This window comes from Oreochromis niloticus, linkage group LG5 (genome assembly GCF_001858045.2).
Source record: "Oreochromis niloticus isolate F11D_XX linkage group LG5, O_niloticus_UMD_NMBU, whole genome shotgun sequence".
Lineage (NCBI taxonomy): Eukaryota > Metazoa > Chordata > Actinopteri > Cichliformes > Cichlidae > Oreochromis > Oreochromis niloticus.
In genome coordinates, this window is record NC_031970.2 from 6,827,976 (window position 1) to 6,850,977 (window position 23,002).

The 23,002-nt window shown below is 39.0% G+C and overlaps 1 protein-coding gene across 4 annotated transcripts in view; it reads right to left on the reverse strand.

Annotated features, from left to right (window-relative positions):
* LOC100693467 (potassium voltage-gated channel subfamily D member 3) overlaps window positions 1–23,002 on the reverse strand; it is an 87,675-nt gene that overhangs the window by 9,818 nt on the left and 54,855 nt on the right. For 2 of the 4 annotated variants that reach the window (XM_003454303.5, XM_013276928.3), the window contains exons 3-4: window positions 13,383–13,545; window positions 1,957–2,058 (exon numbers count right to left, since the gene is read on the reverse strand). In XM_003454303.5, the coding sequence (XP_003454351.1) occupies window positions 1,957–2,058; window positions 13,383–13,545 (265 nt within the window). The remainder of the gene's footprint in view (window positions 1–1,956; window positions 2,059–13,382; window positions 13,546–23,002) is intronic. The other 2 variants (XM_019359335.2, XM_019359334.2) reach the window with 1 other exon arrangement.

A 23,002-nucleotide genomic window follows, 5' to 3' on the forward strand; every position in this document is an offset into this window, starting at 1 on the left:
ACAGATAATTCAGACTTATTTCAACAGACTTATTTATGTATCCTTACTTTCTGTAAAAGGAAAAAGTTATTTATTTTTTTCTGAAATGGAGATGCTGTAAACCTTCAAAAATAAATGGGTGACATAAGGTGATTTATAATACCTATGAAAAATTTGATTTGGTCTAAGCGCATTCTCAACACTAGGAACACTCAGTTCCTGGGGTGGAAAGTGGATCATTTGGGAAACCTGAAAATGTGCTAATGCATACCTGATGGCATGGGAATGCAGGAATTACAAATATATGTATATATACATATTTCAAGGCTTGATGGCATCAAGTAAATAAGTAATCCGCTCATTTATTTTATATATATCGTCCTATTTCACTACAGCCTTCTTTTTTTGCGTTCTTGTATGTGCTGATTTTTGTATAAGTGAAGCTGCCTTTTATGGGTGTGTGGCTTCTTTCTTTGTTTCTTTAGTGCATGACGCACCATTCCTCTGTGATACTGTTTTGAGCAGTTTTTTATAGATTTAAATTACTCCATGAAAAAAGATCAGATAAGAGACAAAGCCTTTGTCTCTTGCCTTTGTATGCAAGATAACCATAAAACTCAACAGGATCATCAATACCCGTGATCTAAGTAACAAATAAAAAAGCCAAGATGCAACCAGACCCAGAGTGAACTTCTAGTCTGACTAATGACTGTGACAGAATCAGTGATTTTTGTCATATATCTCCACTCACTCCTACCTCGGACCCACGCAGCGTCACCGACTGTCAGAATTGACACCATCGTAATTTGATGCGCCGGGACTCTGGCAGCTTCATCACAGACACGAAAAGGAAAGGGGGGTGCTCAGTGCTCACAGATGGCATTTATATGATAATTCTAACCACTTGCAGACACCCATGAGCTTTCACACTGGACTCTATTAGGTCCAAATGGATTTTAGTAACCATCTGCAAGGAGGGGAGTGTGTCACTGAAAACACAAGCGATGGTGTAGATGGATGGGATTCAGGCAATTTGCTCACACATTACCTAACACATTTTTCCATGGTGGTTATAAAATATATATATATATATATATATATATATATATATATATATATATATATATATATATATATATATACATATATAGATATATATTTTATAACCATATATGTATTTTGTATAAAAGAGATGAGTAAATGTAGAGTGGGGGATGATTGATTCAAAAAGTAGAAAGTTAGCTGATCTTTACGTGCAGACATGCATTACAGTAGAGTAAATAATTATTTATGTCCTCTGAGAGAAACACAGCGATGCATGTTCTTATGCTAGGCATTAGAAACTGAACTTCAAAACTACTTTCAAGTTAATCTCTATTGTCTCCACTGTTTCATTGTTCAGTGGCTCCGTTTTGCTTTGAAGCCTCCTTTAATGCACTAACAACCTAATTATCACCAAGAGCGACTCGACAAGCAAGTAAGAATAATCTTACATCCTAGATAACCTCAGTTTACCGTTTTCACAGACACGGATTAAATCAAGTCTCAGACTGATGAACAACCAAAAAAAGCACTTTGTGTTATTACACAGATAACACTCACATGGAGCATTATTAGCCTCTGCTATCACCTCTGCCCTGCATAACAACAAGAATGTAATGGCTCTAACTTCTTCTTTTATAGCCTCTAAATTACTTTTAAATTGTTCTCTGTTTATTTGACAGTAATTGTTGCCACTTTGCTTGTGTTTGTGTACTGCAGATGTGAAGTTGTTGCCTCCAAGCTACTGAGTTGCAGTGAACTGAAATAATTAGTACATGGGCGTTTGACAAGGAGCAATATGATTAATACTGAATTACAACCTGCTGGCATTGCACCATTTTTAATGAGCGCACTTAAAGCAGCTTCCAAGAAATCATCGCGCCCACTTTGCTGTTGGTGGTTCTTCGCATTCAGAGGGTCAGGGGTCTTTCTCACCGTCAGCTCCAGCAATTCGTTGAGAAGTCCGTTGTGTTTGCTCTGAAGGAAGGCGTTGGCGCTGCCGGACTTGGCTATTCTTATCCTGGCCAGTCTAGCTTTCTGGGTGTGGGAAGAAGAAGAGGTCACAGCATCAGACAAGGTAGGCGGGAGGTCGGAGAAGATGACTAATACCTATTTAATGATGAGAATCTGCCAACTCATCACACAAACTCTGTAATAATTTTCACAGCTACTACATGACTGCTCTTATCTCTGCATTTTCAAGTTTCTCTCTTTCATTATGTATGACAGAGACTGCTGTCATGTTCTTGTGTCTGCAACACGCTGCTACTGAGTATGTCTGTAAGTCGGCACCCAAACAATACACTCATTTGGGATTGCTGAAAATTTAATTTCAAGTCTGAAATGAGCATAAATATGTTGCTATCTTGCTGCTGCAGATTTTTGCTCACATTTAGCTGAAATCCCAGTAGTGATGTTGGGCGATAAGGCCTGGCTCAGTTTCCAGTTTTTCCCAAAGATGCTGACTGAGGCTGAAGTCACCAGCTAGTAAAAGGTTTTAGACAGCAAATTCTACAATAATGGCTGGTCTTTGTGTTTGGGGGAAACATGATAGGATTTCAAGTTACTGGAGGCTTATACCAACTCTAGATTAAAGGTGTGCAAGAATATGAGGACTTAGGTTTAAAACAGTTAAATAATATGTAAATACTTTGATCATTTTTGGTCTAACACAGTGCTCTTTTTAAATATATAAAGATCTCTTAGGTTTTATAGAGAAAACAACAATCGAAATCATGAAAACAATTCTTGGGTAGTTGTAGCTCTAATTGGGATGTCTAACAACAATTTTGCCAAGACAGTGTAGATTGAATCAAAAAGCTTTTTTAATGAAAGTCTTCTTTTAACTTTTTATTCTTTCATCTGTAACTTTAGCCTTTATATTTTCTGATTCTTTACAGCTTCGCTTTTTCTATTTTTTCCTTCCAGTCCATTGATACCGAGTTGTTTGTTTTTTATAATTCATTTTATTTGGATCCCTGGAAGAGCAGCAAACTCTGACTAATCATAAATAAAGAATGAAGAATCACGATGATCTCTTTGAAACTCCAATTTTTGGCAGAGAGTTGTGAGACTTTTCAGTCTGAACCCTTCAGATTGATTCTTCTAAAACAGGATAAAACTAAAGAGTCGGTCCACCAAGAAAAACAACAACAATAAAAAATGGCTCAAACTAAGAAAAATATAAATGCGACACAAAGCCAAGTCTTGCATTTAATGGTGCTGCGAGCACAAATTGATAATTTGCTGCATTAGTGCCAATTATGCCCATGAGAACCTACTGAGATCACAACATTGCAAAGCCTGTTTGCCAACATTTATCAGTTTATTTTATTCCTTTTCTGTTGCAGAAAAAAGATAAAATTGCTTTAAATAATAGATATAATAATAGAACAAAGGAGACAGGAAATGAGAGAGACATTACATTAAGGATTTCATAAAATGAAGAGGATATTATGACAACTGTAAGGTGAGCTTTATCTTTAACTTCACCCCACTGTGCTCTCTCTCTCTCACCCCCTTTATATACATTTAAGAAACAGGAGATACTGAAGAACATCTGCTTTCCAAACATGATTCAAAAGTAATATTTAGAGGCTTCAAAAACTGCCTGTCAAACTTGTGAAGTTGTATGAAAAGCTGGAACCTGAGAGGTAATAATAGTGCTTGTGTATGTACGTGGTCAGTATGTGAAACGGGTAAAATGGGAGGATCATTGACGGCTTCTTTCTGCAGCTGAAGAGTGAATGAATTAGGAACCAGTGAAATTACCGTCACAAGCTGCCTGGCTTTATTATTGATCAAAAGTACTACTTGACACAAGAAAGGGAAAAAATATGAAAGAATAAGCGTCTCTGATTCTTCTGTAAGTGCAGAAGGTTGCGCTGAGCATCTGTGATGAGCTGCTGAGCCCAAACTTTTACTCTAAACACATGAAAACTCTGCTAAAATCCAGACGTGTGATTGAGTCTCATTTAGTTCAAGGTCAAAGACAGTGAGAAGTATTGAAGCAGATTAAGTCAAACTGGTTTAAAATCAAGTCCCTGAATAGTTAATAAAGGTATCACACATGGATCAATATTTATCTACCTGCAATAAAAATGATTTGTTTTCCAACTGAGCACTGTAGTGTTCGTTTTTATGCTGTAAACCATTGTGTATGCTCTTGAACGAACTGCAAACCAGGCCTTTTCCAGGTCAGTTTGCTTTTGATGGCCTTCAAATCCCATTGATTTGAAAGTTTGTCTGAGCCCCAGAGGGACAGAATGAATCTTTCATTGAAATATTAGTGAAAATGTAACTGAAAGTTCTCAACCAATGATTATGAATTTATTGTTTTCTCTTACAAAACTCATCTTCATGAAAATGCCAACCAGAAAAAATATGTTTGCCTCCAAATAATTTAAAAGTAAGTAAAAAATATATATAAATAACTAAAAAAAACAGGAATTTTTAGGGATTAAAACAGGACTATATATGTCAGATCGTACCCATGTTCACCACAGTACCTGTTATGATCCTGGGTCAGTGTTTTGATTTTGTATTATTTTTTTAGTAGTCTGTAGTCTCTTCTTGGTTCATGTTTACTAGTGTTTTGGCTTCTGTATTTTTGTTCTTAGGTTTTGGTCTCTATGCTCAGATCAGACCTATATGCTCCAACATTACCACCCACAGTGTGACAGTCAGACAGCAGAAAGGTTCAAAATGTTCACCTCCAAGACAAGTGAGCCTTGAAACTACTGCTATATAGAGCCCTCTTCCTGTTTTTTCTTTCTTCTACCCCAATCAGACCTCTCTCAGATTTCTTCCTTCTGCTTCTTAGGTTTTGGTCTCTATGCCCCTCATGTTACTCTGTGTTCCCTTTGTTTTGTCTGCACTCTGTCGCTGAGTTCTGTCAGTTTATTTCCTGCTTTACTTTGAAGGTCAGTGTCTGATGTTAGTGTATTCAGTTTGCAGCCTTCTTGTCTCGTCATATTCATTAGGTTCAGCTGTGTCTCCCTCCTGTGTGCAGTTTCTTCGTTTCCCTCTGTGTGTATTTATAGTGTGTTTTCTCTTGTGCGCACCACTGGTCCGTCCGTGTTAACTCCGTGTTTTCTCCTTGTATATCTTACCCCGTGTTTGTGCTGCTCTCCGTCTCCTTCAGGTTTCAGATTTGCTTGTTTGACCCTTAGTTTTTCCAGTTCAGGTTTTCTTAATTCTGATTTTGCCTCCCTTGCTTTTGTTTATATTTTGTTATCGTAAGTAAAGCTCACTCGCATCAAGTAAGTGCCTGCATTTTGGGTCCTTCTTCATAACTCCACGTGGCTTGCCTCGCTAGCCGTGACAGTACCCATGTTCATCATGAAAAGAAAGTGTCTTGAGTTCACTGTGCCTCATTATTATATACTAAGAAAGTGTAGTAGGGAACACTATTGTATATTAGGCTTTGGATATACAAGTTTAAAAGTTCAAAAAAGGGTAAAAATTTACACAAAGATGGGCATCAGCAAGTAAGTAAATCTCACTTGATTTTTTTTTTTGTGGATAATAATTTGTTAGTCTTTGATAGAAAAGATACAACATGTATGTAGTGTTCATTGACTTTGAAACACACATTGCTTCCTTATGAGAAATTAATTTTTGAAGGCATGTTTCATTATAATCCAAAAGCCTCAATTTTTGGACAGATGGCCTCACATTATCTTCAAGCAATCCTTTCATATGATTGCACAAAAATGTCCACTGTTACTGTGGCCAAAAAGCCTCTATCTTTATCCATTATTCCAAAAAGTCTTTGCGTACATGCTCGTCAGCAAGCTGCAGTTTTACTCTAATGTTCATTTTGGATAGAAAGAACTTTTTAAGGGGAGCTGAGGGAGGTGAGGATAGAGCTAATGAGTTGAATCTGTTTTTCAATAGATTCGACACAACAGTGTCTGCTCACACCCCCACAACCTCACCTGTAGTCAGCCTGGAACCCAGAGCCACACCACTGTGCCAGCCTCTCTCTTCACATGGCGCTGTTGCCTCCTGTGGGATTCCTGACACCCCTCCCCCACCCATCACCTTCACTCAATACCAGGTGGAGATGCAAATGAGGAGACTTCACTCAGGCAAGTCTGCTGGACCAGACGGAGTGAGTCCCCTCGTCCTCAAGACCTGTGCCCCCCAGCTGTGTGGAGTCTTTCATAAACTGTTTATGCTGAGTCTGAGTCTGCAGAGGGTACCAGTGCTGTGGAAGACATCATGCCTCGTCCCTGTACCAAAGACGCCACGTCCCAGTGGCCCCCAGGATTACAGGCCCGTGGCACTGACCTCCCACATCATGAAGACCCTAGAAAGACTCATCCTGGACCAGCTGCGACCCATAGTAAGACCACAACTGGATCCCCTTCAATTCGCTTATCAGCCTCGTCTCGGAACTGAGGACGCCATCATCTACCTGCTCGATCGTGTCTACACCCATCTGGACCAGCCAGCGAGCACTGTGAGGGTCATGTTCTTTGACTTTTCCAGTGCTTTCAACACCATCAGGCCGACCCTCCTGGGTGATAAGTTAGCAGCGATGCAGGTGGATTCTTCTCTGGTGTCCTGGATTGTTGATTACCTGACAGGAAGACCACAATATGTACGTCTCCCACAGTGTGTGTCGGACAAGGTGATCAGCAACACAGGGGCACCACAGGGGACTGTCCTCTCCCCCTTCCTCTTCACCCTCTACACCACTGACTTCAGCCACTGCACAGAGACCTGCCATCTTCAGAAGTTTTCTGATGACTCTGCGGTGGTTGGATGCATCAACGGGGATGATGAGACAGAGTACCGGGCTGTGGTCGACTCCTTTGTCACGTGGTGTGAGCAGAATCATCTGTAGCTCAACGTGGCAAAGACCAAGGAATTGATCATGGACTTCAGGAAGACCAGGAAACACTTGACCCCTGTTTCAATCCAGGGGGTCAGTGTTGACATTGCGGATGACTACAAATACCTTGGAGTACATATTGACAATAAACTGGACTGGGCTAAAAACACCAAAGCACTTTACAGAAAGGGCCAGAGTCGTCTCTATTTTTTGAGGCGACTGAGGTCCTTCAACATCTGCCAGAAAATGCTCAGGATTTTCTACGAGTCTGTTGTGGCCAGTGCGATCCTCTATGCTGTGGCATGCTGGGGGAGCAGGCTGAGGGTCGCAGATGCCAACAGACTCGATAAACTGATCCGTAAGGCCAGTAGTGTTGTGGGGATGGAGCTGGACTCCCTCAAGGTGGTGTCAGAGAGGCGGATGTTGTCCAAAATAAAGACAATGTTGGATAACACCTCCCACCCACTCCATGACATGCTGGTCAGTCACAGGAGCACGTTCAGTGAGAGACTGAGATTACCGAAAAGCACCACTGAACGACACAGGAAATCATTCCTGCCTGTGGCCATCTCCCTGTACAACGCATCCACTTAACACACTGGTTACTGCTACAACTACATGTTTCTTTCCAGCTATTTATTAATGTGTGACTTATGTATATATATATATATATATGTATATTGTACTATTCTTAGTTAGCGTGTTGTCTGTTTTGTTAATGTTGGTTTATAATGGAGCACTGTAACAAAAAATAATTTCCCCCAGAGATCAATAAAGTATTCTGATTCTGATTCTGATAATGGCATGCTTCACATGCAGGTTAAATTTGGGATTCTCTTTCAGACTATAAATGCGTGTATGCTAATAGCAACAGGTGCAAGCATTACCTGCACATCCTGTAATGAAATCTTACATTATCCGAGACTTCTAGTCTAGTCCTAGACAGATTGGCATTTTTTTCTCATATTGTTGAAAATCTTTTCTACTTTTAGAATAGTTTCCTTAGACTGGAATGGTTAGTTTCTTTGACCTCAGTGCCAGATTCATAAATATCCCAAAGGTCTCAGAAAGCTCTTTAGATGCAGGCATGATGATGCCACACATTTCAATAACAAAGAGAATAGAAGACACTGGATGTTTGGTGTCACGTATCATTCCCTAAGGAGAATCTCACAATTGGCACCCAAGCTGAAATGTGATTGATCTGTTTTACCTTCATTTAGCCAGGAAGTTCTACTGAGATCAAATTTCACAAGGGATTCTTGACCGTGGTAGCAAACATTAAATACAACCTCTACAACATAATATATGGGATACAAATACCCATAACATGTAGTGTGAAAGACAAAAGAAAAACACTCATAATTCTCGTTCCCCATATTCCCTACAATGCTTTTAAATTCACTAGTGGCGTCTTTCTGCAATTTTTTGTCATTTATATATTCAAATTATGAAAATGATTAAACATTTTCTGTTTTTTTCATATAAAGCTTGCATATAAAGGAGCTGTTTCAGAGTTGGTCATATGTTTGCTTTTTCAAATATGTTGAAAACGTCCACAGTGTTCAATTGATATACTTTACTGCTTTATTCTTGACCTTAAGACACTGCTGTAAAATAAAACCGAAAACCCAGACATGATTAAAGTCAGAGATTGATAGAAAAGATAATTACTCATGTCAATTCACTGTAAGAGAATGTGGAATCCATACAGCTACGTCTGAATGTGTTATTTTTATGGCAAATGCACTCAAAGCGCTTTATACAGCATCTCTCATTCACACAAGCACTTTCTATCTAACATTCTCACTCTGATGAATGCATTGTGAGCAGCATTGTGAGCATAAGTATTTTGGCCAAGGATACTTTCACAGACTGGAGGAGCCAGTGATAGAATCACCAGCCTTCTTATTAGCAGATGACCTGCTCTACCTCCTGAGCCAAAGACACCTGAATAAACCTCATTCTTCTATTAAAGTATAAAAATTCTGATGAAAGTATCAAATACTTGATATTTTGTTATTCTGATACATCAAATACCCTCCATAAAATAAAAAACCAAATGCATGATACTGTAAAAGGGGAGGAGAGGTTACGTTAAAAATCCCTCAAAATCCCCAAAGTTCAAATTCACTAAACTCATCTTTAGAAGTAAATGCCTCCTAAAGGGTGATGAATAAGTATTTCATGGCTGGGGAAGTTCTTTAAGAAATTACTCTAAAGTTTGGTGTGCCCCTAACGAGCCTCTTCAACATCCTGACTAAAACCCAGTCATGATTGTGGTGATTTTACTTCATCGGTGGTCTCGGTTGACCACACAAATCAGACCTATATGCTCCAACATTACCACCCACAGTGTGACAGTCAGACAGCAGAAAGGTTCAAAATGTTCACCTCCAAGACAAGTGAGCCTTGAAACTACTGCTATATAGAGCCCTCTTCCTGTTTTTTCTTTCTTCTACCCCAATCAGACCTCTCTCAGACTTCTTCCTTCTGCTTCCTCTGTCTTCTTTTTATTCTCTTAGTCTTTTTACTCTTGTCAGACCTCCCCTCCATCCCTCTTTCCTCTCTTGCTCCCATCGTCTTGTTTTGCCCTCACGTCTCTGGTCTCAGGACTTTTTTTTCCTTAACAACCTGCCATCTCTCAGTGTGGCTCCACTTGACTTTGCTGTCCCATTACCGGTGTGACCTCAGTCCATTTACTGCCTCGACACTTATCGGCACTCTGACTGCACTGTGCTGCAGTGCTGATTTGCTGAAGGAAGAAAAGAGGAACCTGTCTTCGTCCTCTGCACGTTTGGTTTTCAAATTATTGGGGAATTAGGAACATTAGTATCAGGGCAGGGGTTGTTTCTGTGGCTAGTTATATCCTCAGTGGGTTACTGAACTTGAAGAGAGACTGTACTTTGCACTGAGGCATACACTCCAGTAGTTAGCAGGCAATAACTATCATTAAGCCCAATTTGGTTTCTCTACTTTCTATTTAATGACTGAGAAACTACGATGGATATACGAGAAGACCTTTTTGTAAAATCAAATCCCCTGATGACTACATAATTGTAATAGGAACCGAGAGCAGCATGTTGTTATAGAAGAATGAAGACGAATGAGATCTGGAGAGAAATGGGAGGCCAGGAGATATAAGGTAATAAAAGGAAAAGGAATTTTCCATCAAGGAGAGTTAAAATAACAGATCTCTCCCCTTTCCCCTTGATTTTTCTTATTGTTTTAAGTTATATTAAAGGCAGAAGAAGAAGAAGTTACTATATTAGATCAAAATTAGCTCACTGGGGGACACTGTACAAAAACCATGAGCAGTAATCCATAATTTTTTAATATTTTGCTGGAAAAAAATGAATAGTTGCACTGGTTTATTGAAACCAGCATACACATAGAGCCACCTTTATTCTTCAGTACAGCCTGAACTCTCACAGGGACACTTTCCTGTAGTCTTCAGGAATAGTCCCCCCCCCCAGAACACTTAAATCTCTTGGCTGTCTTTTGTTCCCAAACTGTTCTAGCTAATGTCAGGGTCCAGGCTGGTCTATGACTGATAGTGTTGCTTAGTTTTTCTGCCCAACATCACCTTTGACAAGATCCCCAACACCACTTGCTGAAATACAGCTGCAAATCATGACAGAGCCTCTGCCGTGTTTAACAGATGACTGTAGACATGCTTGTACCTCCTTTGCCTCCTTTGTACATATTGACAATGATTTGAAACAGACAAAATAAACTCAGCTATGTTCCAACCTGTTTCCTCTCCTGCCATTATTTTGTGAGTCTCCTCTTGTCCTTTGTCATGTCCTCCTTCATGGTCGTGTGTCCCCCTGCTTTGTGTTTCCTGGTGTTTAGTTTTTCTGCTCCTGCCCTGCATTTGTGTTGGATTTTGTTGTTTTTTTAGTTCATTCCTGTATTCGGAGTCCTGCATGTGGGTCTGTTTTTTTTTCCTGGTACATAACCGTCATATGTCAAGAAGAGCTTCTTGACAGCCACCCTTCCACCATTTCTAATGAGGCTTCGGTGAACAGTAGATGGATCAATTGAAGGGCCAAATGCATCTCTCAGGGCCGGTGTCAGTGTCTTGTGCTATTTTCTAAGGACATGACTTTGACATACTGTTCATCTGCTCTTTTAGGCCTGCCACTTTTTCTTTTGTCCTCCACTTATGCACTTTAATCCTTTTATGGACACACTGCACACTAAATAATCTAAATCATCTAAACAGCTAAAACACTATTTTATGCTATTTAAACCATGTTGTCTTTAGCATTTTTTATAGATTCAACTAAAGAAGTGGGAAGAAATTATATATTGTTCTGGGTAGGCTCTTGTTTCTTGTGCCTAATATTTATAATTTAGAACTGGCTCATCTCTTGAGTTAGGTGCCTTTTTTCTGCTTGAATGATTCACAGGTCAGTGTTAAGAGGCTTAAAAAGCAAAAACATTCCTCTGAAAGTGGTCCGATACAAAGACCGGACTGAAAAAGAGTGAAAAAGCAGCCCATCACCAAGACAAACTAAAGCTTCACGAAAACAACAACGTGTGTGAGGGACATTTTTGTTGTGTAATAGGATTAAATCCATTTAAAGCAATGACAGAATGTAGCTTGTCATGTTGAAATACCAGAACAAGTTATTTTTTTATTTCCTATTAATTGCAAGGTAACAATTTTATTAATACATCACCAAGTTTAGACCTACTTTCTTTTTTTAAAATTCATTTTATGTATATGCGACACTTTAGATACAAACATTTATGCTAAATTACTATATTAAAGCCACCTATAGACCTTAACTCTAATTGCTGAATCAGATTTCTTTCTAAGCACTTTGGCACTTCCGTGTTTGCTTGCATTTTGTTGTCCTGTCCGTTGTTTGAACTTTGAACATTAGTTTTTAAGCCTTTAAGCTTTTAAAATGTGAATAATGGTTTACTTGCATCAGGGATTTCTATTGAGGGAAGATCCTCAACGACCATGGCAAAAAGCAGCAATAAAATGTTATTTCTTTTTAATTATCCTTTAACAGCTTAATAATGTTTTTGTAAATTAATTTCTCATTGAGAGTGGGCTCTGTTTCCCAGAGAGCCTCCTCAGTGCTTTAATAGGCACTATAAGCCTGAAAAGCATCAAAAAGCTAAAAGAACTTCATTAGTGTGAACAGTTTATGGTCCCTTTGTGGTCTAAAAATGTTTTACAACCACTGAAAGATGATATCTAAAAAAAAATCCTTCAGGATCAATATAAAAAGTAAGTTGCACAACAAATGCATGGAAAACAAAAGCTGCTGGGTCATGGATTATATTTGGTCAGCCCTACTGTCAGTCGCTGTTGCTTAGCAACAGTACGACCATGCCCACTTAATATCAATATCAATATCAATCTCAATATCAAAACAATAGACATTCTGTCAATGAACAAGTAACTACGCATCTGTTATGAAAGTGTTACAGAAGAAGTACTGCAGAGGTTGTATTTCCTGTATACCACATCAGTGGGAAACAGTGTTTTAAAGTAGACACAATAAAATAATTTAGTGCGTTATATTTTTATGAAACATACACAACTGGGCAGTCTTTTGAAAATATTATGAAACCAAATGTAAGTACATAAGGTTTTTCTCCATTTCTTAAATGTAAATATTACCAAGACTGACTGAGGTTTGATCTAACAGGATAAATCCAGCTTCACCAGTTCACCAATTCATTGCCTCCATCAGACCTATTTTACTCAGAACTGAGGCTCACTGGACTCAGTAAAGGTGCAGGAGAGCTCATGCTGTTGTGTTTGAACTGATTCAAATCAGTATATTAATTAGAAAACCACCCACCTAGGATTCTAATATCAGTAAGGATTCAAATCACACTTTTCCCTCCTCAATTAGCTATCAGGAGCTGCTCTCTAACTTAATAGCGCTGTTATCTAGCCCCATAGAAAGGTCAAGCCTACTGGGGGAATTGTAGTGAATGGCTGGCTAACATTTGGTACTTAGTGTGTGTCTAAGAAACACACAACTTGTGTGTGAGTGTGTGTAAAAGTATGTTAAGTTAATGTGCATCTAAAGGGCAACACATTTCTTGTGTGTATGATGGTGCTGAAAAATGTGGGATGAATTATGGTGAAGGACATTCATTCGCAAAGCAGTTGTACAGTTCCTAATTGGGGTCAGCCCCTTTCACCAGCACCTTTTTTTAAGTTGGTAAAATGCTCGTGTGCCTTTCATATGAATGAAACTCATCTGTCATCAAGATCTTTAAACTCACATCCATTATTTTAATGATTAGAATAATACAAAAGGACCTTCAAAAGTTTTCTTTTCCCATTTTAGGACTAACCATTAGTACCCGCACATCCAAAAGTTTTACTCAACATTTCATCCTCCCATTTATTCTCATTAACTTAATAATGTGTCATATTGCACTACAACTTTTTCCTTTTGAAAACAAAGAGCACACACTCCTCAGGTAATATGTGCACATGATTTAACACAGCACATGAGATAAAAACACCAACTTGTACCTTCTGAGCACGCCGTTTATCTGCTCTCTGGTTCTGGTGGTAGATGCGGCTGAAGTTGGAGACTATGACAGGGACGGGCAGAGCGATCACCAGGACGCCACTCAGGGAGCAGATGGAGCCAAAGATCTTTCCAGCAATTGTCTTTGGCACCATGTCCCCATACCTGCAAAAGGAGATAAATGAGAAAGGTTAGGAAAAAGATTTACATTGATGCATAGTTTCAAATGCACTTTACTGTGTAGTTCTATTTTTTATGATCTGTTTTGTCTTTTGAATTTGTGCATGAAGAAACGAGAGTGGAAATGCCAGCAGAAAAGAAAGAAAGAAAAGAAAACCCTTTGTATAAAAAGTCCTTGCTCTTTGACTGATGTGAAAAAAAAGATGGCATATTAAAAGAAAGGCTATAGTTTTTGAATACACTTGACATTGTGGCGCTTGCTTCTGCTGCTGTAGACAAAGCAGCAATTCACACTGCCTGCCACTCATCAGAAAGGTCAAAAAATACAGAATAAACACTGCAGTGGAAAACTGTAAGGACTCCCTTTCAAAGTCTGGACTTTTGTTACACATCACTATAGCTGAGAAAGTGCCATAGTGTTCTCATGGGGCAGAAAAATGAATTAATCACCTTTATATAGGCTGTTATAATAAACATTACAACAAAGTAAGACAGCCAAACTTAAAAAGAAACTGCTCCACAACAACATTCAATATTTAGTATTTACTGCTGTTCACACTTAGCTAGATTAACGTGATGGTGTTGTGTTTAGTATGTTGCTTTGTTTTTTTTGCTTGTTTTCTCTTCTTTTTCTCTCAACAGGTGATCCAGGAGATTTTTTTTTCTCTTTGTCTTTGTAAGTGCCCTTTCTCACTGTCCCTTTTCCCTTCTGTTTTTCTTTTCCTTCCTCTCTTTCTTTCTCCCTTTCCTATCCCCCAGTCATGTCTGTCCCATCTGTAACAACTGAAAATAAAGTAAATAATAACAACAAAGTTTGATCAAATGGACCAATACGGCAATGCCACAATGATCCATTTGGCAAAATAAATCCATTTGGTGTCCTTGTTGGTCTTCAGACAACAATTCTGATGGCTAAAGAACCAAATGGGACAGGCAAAAAAAAAAAAAGAAAAGAAAAAAAAAGAAAAAAGAAACTGCTCATGAAAACCTAAACTGGGAAACTAAACACTTGGAAAACACTGGGAGACCTGGAAGACTTGGAACATGGAGACACTGGGTGGGTAAACAGACGCTGTGACAACTGACCGGAGAAAACACAGACACACTAAGGGATGATAAGGGAGAAGGAAACACACGGGAACACAGCAGGAACAAATGTGCACACAGCAAGACAGGAGAAGCAAACTGAACACAAAGCACACGAGAGGAGGGACTGCCAAAATAAAACAGGAAGTAGTACGCATACAACATGCAAACTTGACACCGGGATGGGGATAAACAAACATGGGAGCACACGACAGACGAAACACAAAAAAGAACATGGGAACAGGTAAGGGAGACAAGACTGGGATGAGAGAGGGTGAGGGACACTGCGATGAGAGGGGGAGACAGAGAGTAACAAACATGGAAACGACAGATCTAACATGAAAGATGCTGAGGACAAAACATAAAGACGGGTGTAAGAAAACAGGAGGAAAACACTAAACAAGAAACAGAGACAGGACTGAGGGAACGGGAAAATAAACTGATGACCGATGACATCCAGAAATAGGTCCAGTTCTCAAATTCAAAATAAATTTAGCAAGATTAAAAAGTCCAAAACACAGAACACTGGGTCACCGACCCAAAACCATGCCAGTTACATCCTGTCAAAGAGCTTAATGAAGGCCAAGTTGTTTTTCATGGTAGTAAATAAATAAGCAAATTGATTTTCTATTTTCTATTTTGTTTCTTAGAGAAATTTGCTCAAAACTGAATTATACACTTTGAATGCAGTGCAATTACTGGCTCCGCATTGCAATTCTCAACCTTGAAAATTGAATCGTTAAGGCAAGTGCCAGAAACATTCTTGTCATGCTGTTGTTTCTTGTCTGAAAGCTCTGCATATTTATATAATTTATCATTGAAAATCATAGTTGTGAGACACTACGACGGAAAATTGTCACTTTCACCATAATAGTCACTCGTGGTTAAAGTGGGATACATGCTTTAAACACGCAACTGACATCATCTTTTAAGATGCAGTGATTTATTGAAACATGAGCAAATATATATTGAAATACAGAATATAAGGCAAAAACAGAGTTTGTACAATTCTTATAAGCTTGAAAGTCAGTATTTGGTATGACCAGCTTTGTTCTTCAACACAGCCTTCTTCAGGAATAGTTCTCCAGGCTTCTTGAAGGACATTCGAAGCTCTTCTTTGGATATTGGCTCTCTTTTGGTCTGTTCTCTCTGAAGACACTGGTATATAATATATATATATATGATGTATATAATATATATATATATGATGTTGGGGTCCAGTCTCTCGGGAGGCCAGTACATGAATGGTAGTGTTCCATGTGTGTGTTTTCTGTCCAGGCACTCTATGCTTTTACGGGATAGGCAACTTAATTTGTCATGCTGAAAAATTAAGTTGTCTCTAATCCCACATTTTCCACATGGAATTCCATGGTGGATCAAAATCTGACGGTAATTTTCTCTGTTCATAATTTCATCAGTTTTGATAAGATCCCCACCACTTGCTGAAATGCAGATTCTATCTTTTATAGATAGCCGTAGACACTCATTGCTCTCCTGACCTCCTCGGGACGTATTGACAATGACTTGACCACAAGATGTGTTCACACTGATTTTTTTTTTGTCCTGCTTGTGAGTAACTTGGCATTTCCTTTTTTTTTTTCCCTCAACAATGGTTTCTTCTGGCTTTGGAGGTTGGTCAGAGCAGCAGTATAACAGCAAGTGTTTTCAAAGCCATCCACAAGATTCAAATCCACTCGCTGGCTGAGACCTTCTCTGTGGCAGCTAGCTGTTCTCTCTGTGCCTTCATGGGTTCACCCCAGGTATTCTGGCTTCCTTTCACAGTTCAACATGGATGTTAGGTTAAATGATAAATTAGCCATAGGTGTGAACGTCTGTCTCCCTGTTAGCTCTGTGATAGATTAGTAACCTGTCCAGGGTGTACCCTGGCTTTTACCCTATGACAGCTGGGATAGGCTCCAGCCCCGTCATGACCCTGAACTGGATATGGGGAAGAAAATGTAATCAGTGGGCGTTCCATTAGTATGTAAATGACCTTGAGAAAAAAAGTAAATCTAAGATGCTGAATTTGAACGGCGTGTGAGTAGCACAACTAACGGGAAAGACAAGTTAAAGTAAGTGAGTTACAGCTAATTTTAAAGCTAAATAAACCTAGAATACCTCATGTATAAATAAATAAATTCAGCTATAATTATGAAAAATCTGCTTTTGTCATATGTCAGAAATAACATAACAAGTGCTAGCTAAAAGTCCTTAATCACATCAATGTTGCTGCTCTGCTCTGTGAACCTTAACCCTGTCCTTGGCCACAAAAATGAGTGGAAACAACATCACATGCATGCAGGAACATTAATTATTTCTGTCTTTACACTCATCAATTTTCAGATAAATTATTATTAAATGAAAAAAGTACAAGAGTACTGAGGTCTGTACAGCTGAAAGGAAATTAGAAGTCAATTGTTCCTTGTTGGTTCATTACTTCTGGCTCCCTCAAAAACATGCAGTATTATTACCTACTATTAATATAAAAATGTCTTGGTATTTATTACTGATTTACTACATCAATAATATGTAGTGAAATAATTTTTGACATAGCACTGTACAGAAATCTTTGCTGCTTTTCCTTTCTTTGTTCCCTATTTTAATGCCTGTTGTCCTCTGCTTCTCTTGGGCCCCTGATAATTTGATTACACAGGTGAATGACTGCTGTGACAGGTGGACAGAAGCAGAAAGATAGGACCAGTGCTATCTATGTGGCTCAGACCAGGCATAACAAAGCCTTGCCAGTGGGATCTGAGGCGAGGAAGAAGCCAAGGTGTACTCTGGTGAATGCTGTGAGCCATGATGGCATTTGGGGCAACAAATTGATTTAATAACGGACTTCAAGGACGTGCTTGTAAGTTGGCGAGAAGAGACACAAAATCATCACCTGGAGAGGATACTTACATCGACTTTAAGTACTGTGACATAAAACGATGTTCACCAGTGTTTGCTCGTGCACCGTTTTTGTGTAAGAAGAAAACAGAGAGGACTATGCTGCATATAGTACCTCTGACCTTGACCAACCCATTTACATAAGAGTCACTTAAAAAAGGCTCAAGAACAGAGTTGATTTTAATCCTCTAGTCTTCACTGGAACACTTGCACTTGTCAAAAGACCCTTTTTGCTTCCTCTCTGACTGTTTGGCCTCTTTGGCTCCCGAGTTTCCTCTCCACTGCATTCTCGACACCAAGAGACCTATGACAGGTAAGACCCATGCACTGTTGACCACTGGGCCTCTTGAGGGATGCTCTTTGGCTATCCACCTTTCTGTCTCTTGTTTTTTTGACCTAAAGCTTCCACCGTGGCCTGCTCTCCTTGCCGAAGAGCACTATAATACCAGTCTTACCTACCTCCTGCTCGCTACCCACAGAATGAGGAGATGAGGGATTATCACAAACCCAGCCGTCTGCTCTGCCTGAGTCAATGCGTGCAGGTAGGGAAGAATATGTTTCTCAAATCCTAATTCAAAATGAGTTTCCATTTTTTTCTCTACACAGTAAAGATGAGGACAGATGATTTAGACCAGAAATAACAGAAGTAACGTCAGAAATAATGAAAAAAAGAACTGAACAGACTGCTTTGACTTTCTCCTTTTTAATCAAAAATTTATTAAGCACACTGAAATAAATTGGGAAAAACAAAGTCACTGTAGTCACTGTCAAGTTTAGTGATTTTGCAGAGTTGCCATTAAAATGTTAAAATTCATTGTGCAATTTACAGTACGTTTGATTCATAGAAAAGGATGTGGTGGTTTAAACCAGTTCCTAGAGTTCATGGTAATGAACTTTTAACCCTGCTTCGGTCTACCTGCATGTATCTAAAGTAAAGGACTCGGTGGTGAAAAACCAAAGAATACTGCGCTTGTGTTTTATCCATCCCTGTCAAAATAGAAAACTTCAAAGGCATAGCAGCATGAAAGTAGGGGACAGGTTTAGCTATCATCAATTATGATGGCTCTCTATGAATTATTATTTATGTTCACATAAGAAGAATAATACATTTTTGTTGCTCTTCATTCACCAAACTGAATTTCAAACAGCTCTTTTGAAAACTTTCTCTCATGATGTTTCCTGGCAGGCAGGTTGACGCGTACTGCAAGCAGAGAAGAGTCAGAAATATGAAGGATTATTAACAAACGATGGAGAGATGACCACAGGGCTTGTTGTTATTGTTGCCGAGTCCTGCTCCTGGCTGCCAGACAATGAGACAAATTATTTCACAGTTCGCTTCGCAAGCTGTCTGCCAGCTGATGAGAGACGACATTCTCCTGGCTGTCTCCGACTGCTTTGTTGTAATAATGTTTGACGCTCCTTACCCGCTACGATGTGTCAAATATCATTACGACTGCGAACTGCATTACCGTGAAATATTCAAAACTTTGCTCTCTGCAGCAAGTTAGCTCACATCAGGCCGTCATGTTTCAAAGAGAGATTGGTGCCTAAACACTTAATGAATTAAGGGTTGTGGTTACTTTTGTGCTGGCACCAATGGATTTTGACCTCGCTTTCATTATGGAGGCACCCCTTCATTCACAGTGATGACTGACTGCTGTGCAAAATAGAAACGTACTTTGTAATGAAAAGGTCCATTCTGTTGGAAATGTTTTTTTTAAACTTGCTTCTAAATAATTGCTGATGATTTGACTGGATCAGTCTGGGGGTGAAAAATTATCTGCAACCGCAGAATGTTGCAAATCCTCATGTGCCAAAATGCTCCATAAGCTACGTTTAGAACAATTTTATCCGTGTGTGTAAAAACTCAGTCACCTCATTAATTTGAATGAAGTCACTTTCTTCTTGTGGGAGATGGTGCCAATACTGTACAGAAGTTGTGCCTAACCACTCAAGGCTGCAGCAGATGAATTTGAAGGGAATGTATTATTTTTCCTGTTTACTCTTGTGATTTTCAGGCATTAAACAACTGCCAGCATGAAAAAAATCCTACCTAATGTTGCAGTATTATAGAGAGTTTTCGTGTTTGAATAACAGAACTGTGATTTTTCAGGCTTTTCTGACTGGACTTGTTCACATTTAGTTTTTCATATTCTTATTCCTAGCGCTACTACAAGGATAATTAAAAATATTTTATAGAGTATATCTCAAAGGTCTATCAAGAACTACCATAGTATTTTCTCTCATCTGAATCCCTGTCTAGAGGAATCACATGACTCCAATAATAAACAGTATATCAAAAATGTCATGTTAGGCCTCATTACACAGGACTGGAGACCAGTCAGCAACACCTTGCAACCTTCTGTTAGACCTAATATTTGTATTCAACCACTCCTTGGTGGTGCTTGCTGGTCGTTGCTGTCACTAGGTGAAAGTGGTTGCAAAGAAGGTGCTGCACCATCATCGCTTTGCGTGCTGGCAGGCTACCATAGTAACATGTAGGTGGATGGAAGACGCTGACTTATCTGCCAACAGTGGCAAACTACTCACTGAGCGATAGTGAAACTTGGAAAAAGTGTGACACAAAGCCGAATGCAGAATATTTGCCTTCAGTTACCGCATTTCTACTGCTGTAACTAACACGTTTCAAAAGCCATGATTGACTTCTGCTTGGTGAGTACCTGGAGAGTTTGCACAGAGCATGCACACTATGGGCAAACACTGCAATCTGCTGACAAAAAAGCAATTGCAAGGAGGTTTGTGGTGCAGCACAATACACCTGTATCCAACCAATTTCACTTAGATGCTGCCAGTAACGACCATTCGCCAACTGGCCAGTGAACAGACATGTTTCTCCAGTGTGCAGGGGTTGCCAAGAGTCTGCCAAGCGATCTCTGTGGCCTAACGCTTCACAACCTATTTCTGAGATCATGTTGTAAACATAATAGTTTGCCAAGCAAGACAATTTAAAACACTAATGTGGCTGAACTATCGTAATTAACTTTTACTTGGTTATCCTAAAAACTCCTTGAAAAGCCTTCAGTTCATCCAAAATACTGCATAGAGAGTACTGACAGGGACTAGAAAGAGAGAGCATATTTCTCCCATACTGGCTTCTCTTCATTGGCTCTCTGTTAAATCCAGAATTAAATATAAAATTATTTTCCTCACATAGAAGGTCTTGAATAATCAGGCCCCATCTTATCTTAATGACCTTATAGCACCATATCACCCCAATAAAACACTTCACTCTTGGACTGTAGGCTTACGTGTTGTTCCTAGAGTATTTAAAAGTAGAATGGGAGGGAGGGCCTTTAACTTTTAGGCCCCTCTTCTATGGAACCAACTCCCAGTTTGGATTCAGGAGAAAGACACTTTACTTTTAAGATTTGGCTTAAAACTTTCCTTTCTGATAAAGCATATAGGGCTGGCTCAGGTGACCTTGATTCATCTCTTAGTTACACTGCAATAGGGCGAGGCTGCTAAGGGCTTCCCATGATGCATGGTTTCTTTTCACTCACTATGTGTTTATATACATTTCTGCATTTAATTATGAATTATTATTAATCTGTGGCTCTTCCACAGCATGTCTTTAATCCTCTCTTCCTCCCCTTATCCCCAAGCAGTTGTGGCAGATGACCACCCCTTCGTGAGCCTGGTTATGCTTCCTGTTAAAATTGAGTTTTTCCTTCCCCACTGTTACCAAGTGCTTTCTCAAAGGTGGTCATTTGTTAGTTGGGGTTTTCTTGGGGTATTATTATAGAATACTGTTGTTATAATTTGATGCTGTATAAATAAAATTACATTAAAAAAACAGAAATTAATATGTCTTTACTTTTAGCATTTGAGACATGTATCAATTTCCATGGTTGTTTCATAAAAAGTTGCATACTAGCAAAGTTTTACACCAGAGTGGAGAAGCAGACTGGGAGATAGAGGGAAATGTGACAGCTGCAATTTCAAATGTTGTAAGTTATAAATCTCCTCACTCAATTATAATCAATTATACAGCCAACTCAGTCAGAAAAGAAACTTCCAAAGGTGTACAGGCCAGGCAGGCGCTTATCTGCCAGATAAGCATTCATTTTAGTTTTTCTTCACCTGTTAAAATGAAATAAATCAAGATAAAAAGATAAACAGTGAACTGATCAGTGACGGGTTGATTAAATGGTGTAGTGAGGTACAAAACACAGCAGTACAACCTTTCTCTGGTTAATGGACATCTGCACCAGAAGGACTCATTTCCTTGCTTTGTGCTCCTGCCTCATTTTAAAATTAAGACAGTAGCAGGTGGGAAAAATCATTTATTTAGTCTTGTGTTTAATCGCTTGAAATTGCTTGTTTTGGACTTTATTAAAAGAAGCTGCTGTTGCTTCAGCAACGTGTGACAGGAACAACATGATCCAGATAGTTATGATGGATATAAAATCAAAGAGATTTGAATGGACAAGCTACAAAAAGCCACTATTGTTGTTGAATGGCTTTGCTTATGAAAAGCAGACTTTGGCACAGCCAAACCTCCATTTGGACGTCCAACATTGTTACAGCTGTGATAAAGAACATTTAAAATCATTATCACAAGAGGAAACAGGCCAAAACTAGTTCTTAATTATACAGGGCCTGTGTTATTCTTGGTTTGACAGTTTACTGTGAGCTTACACTTTAATTTATCAGTCCTGTTTTCTATTCATGAAGATTGATCACCTCTATGGGAGTATCTAGAAAAATACGCTGAAAATCTGTAAAACAACCATTGTTGCTGGTCATCAATCAGTGCACACACTCTCACATGGGCCACTCTTAGCACTGAAGCCAGCACCAAGTGCCAAAACAAAACAAAGAAAAACCCTGCAATTCTCGGAAAATTTCCACCTTTGGAAGCTGCCTTCAAAACCAAGTCACAGCTATCGAGCCACCAGTAAATAATTAAATAATCTTATCTGTCTGTCTGTCTGTCTATATCTATCTATATATACACCACACACACACCTCAAACTAACAAAACTCTTTGGTTTTAAATCTCTACAGCAAGAGAAGCAAATCAAAACCACCTGGAAAACACCCAACAGGCACAACTTATGAAGCAGTGGAGAAAGTGGCAGATGGGCGGTCACCGAAGGATTCTAATACTACCTGCAAAGTGATGTAAATTGTTTCTAATACTGCAGCTGAAGTGATTCCCAGAACTGATTTAATGGACTACTCTAAACTAGCAGCATATAATAAATAAATTACACCTTGATGCTGGCAAGACTGCCGAGCCTTTTATATTGTGAGAGGAAAGAGAAAAAATGAACTTCAAAAATTTTAAAGCTTATTTTTACTAGAACTCATCTCAGTGCTTGTAATGACACGGAATGCAGCACATGGCAAAAAAGGGCTCTAAATTTGAGCTCATTATTATTCAAGAAATTCATTACACTTTGTAAACAGTGAAATGTCTCTGTTGTCCATCTGGAGCAAT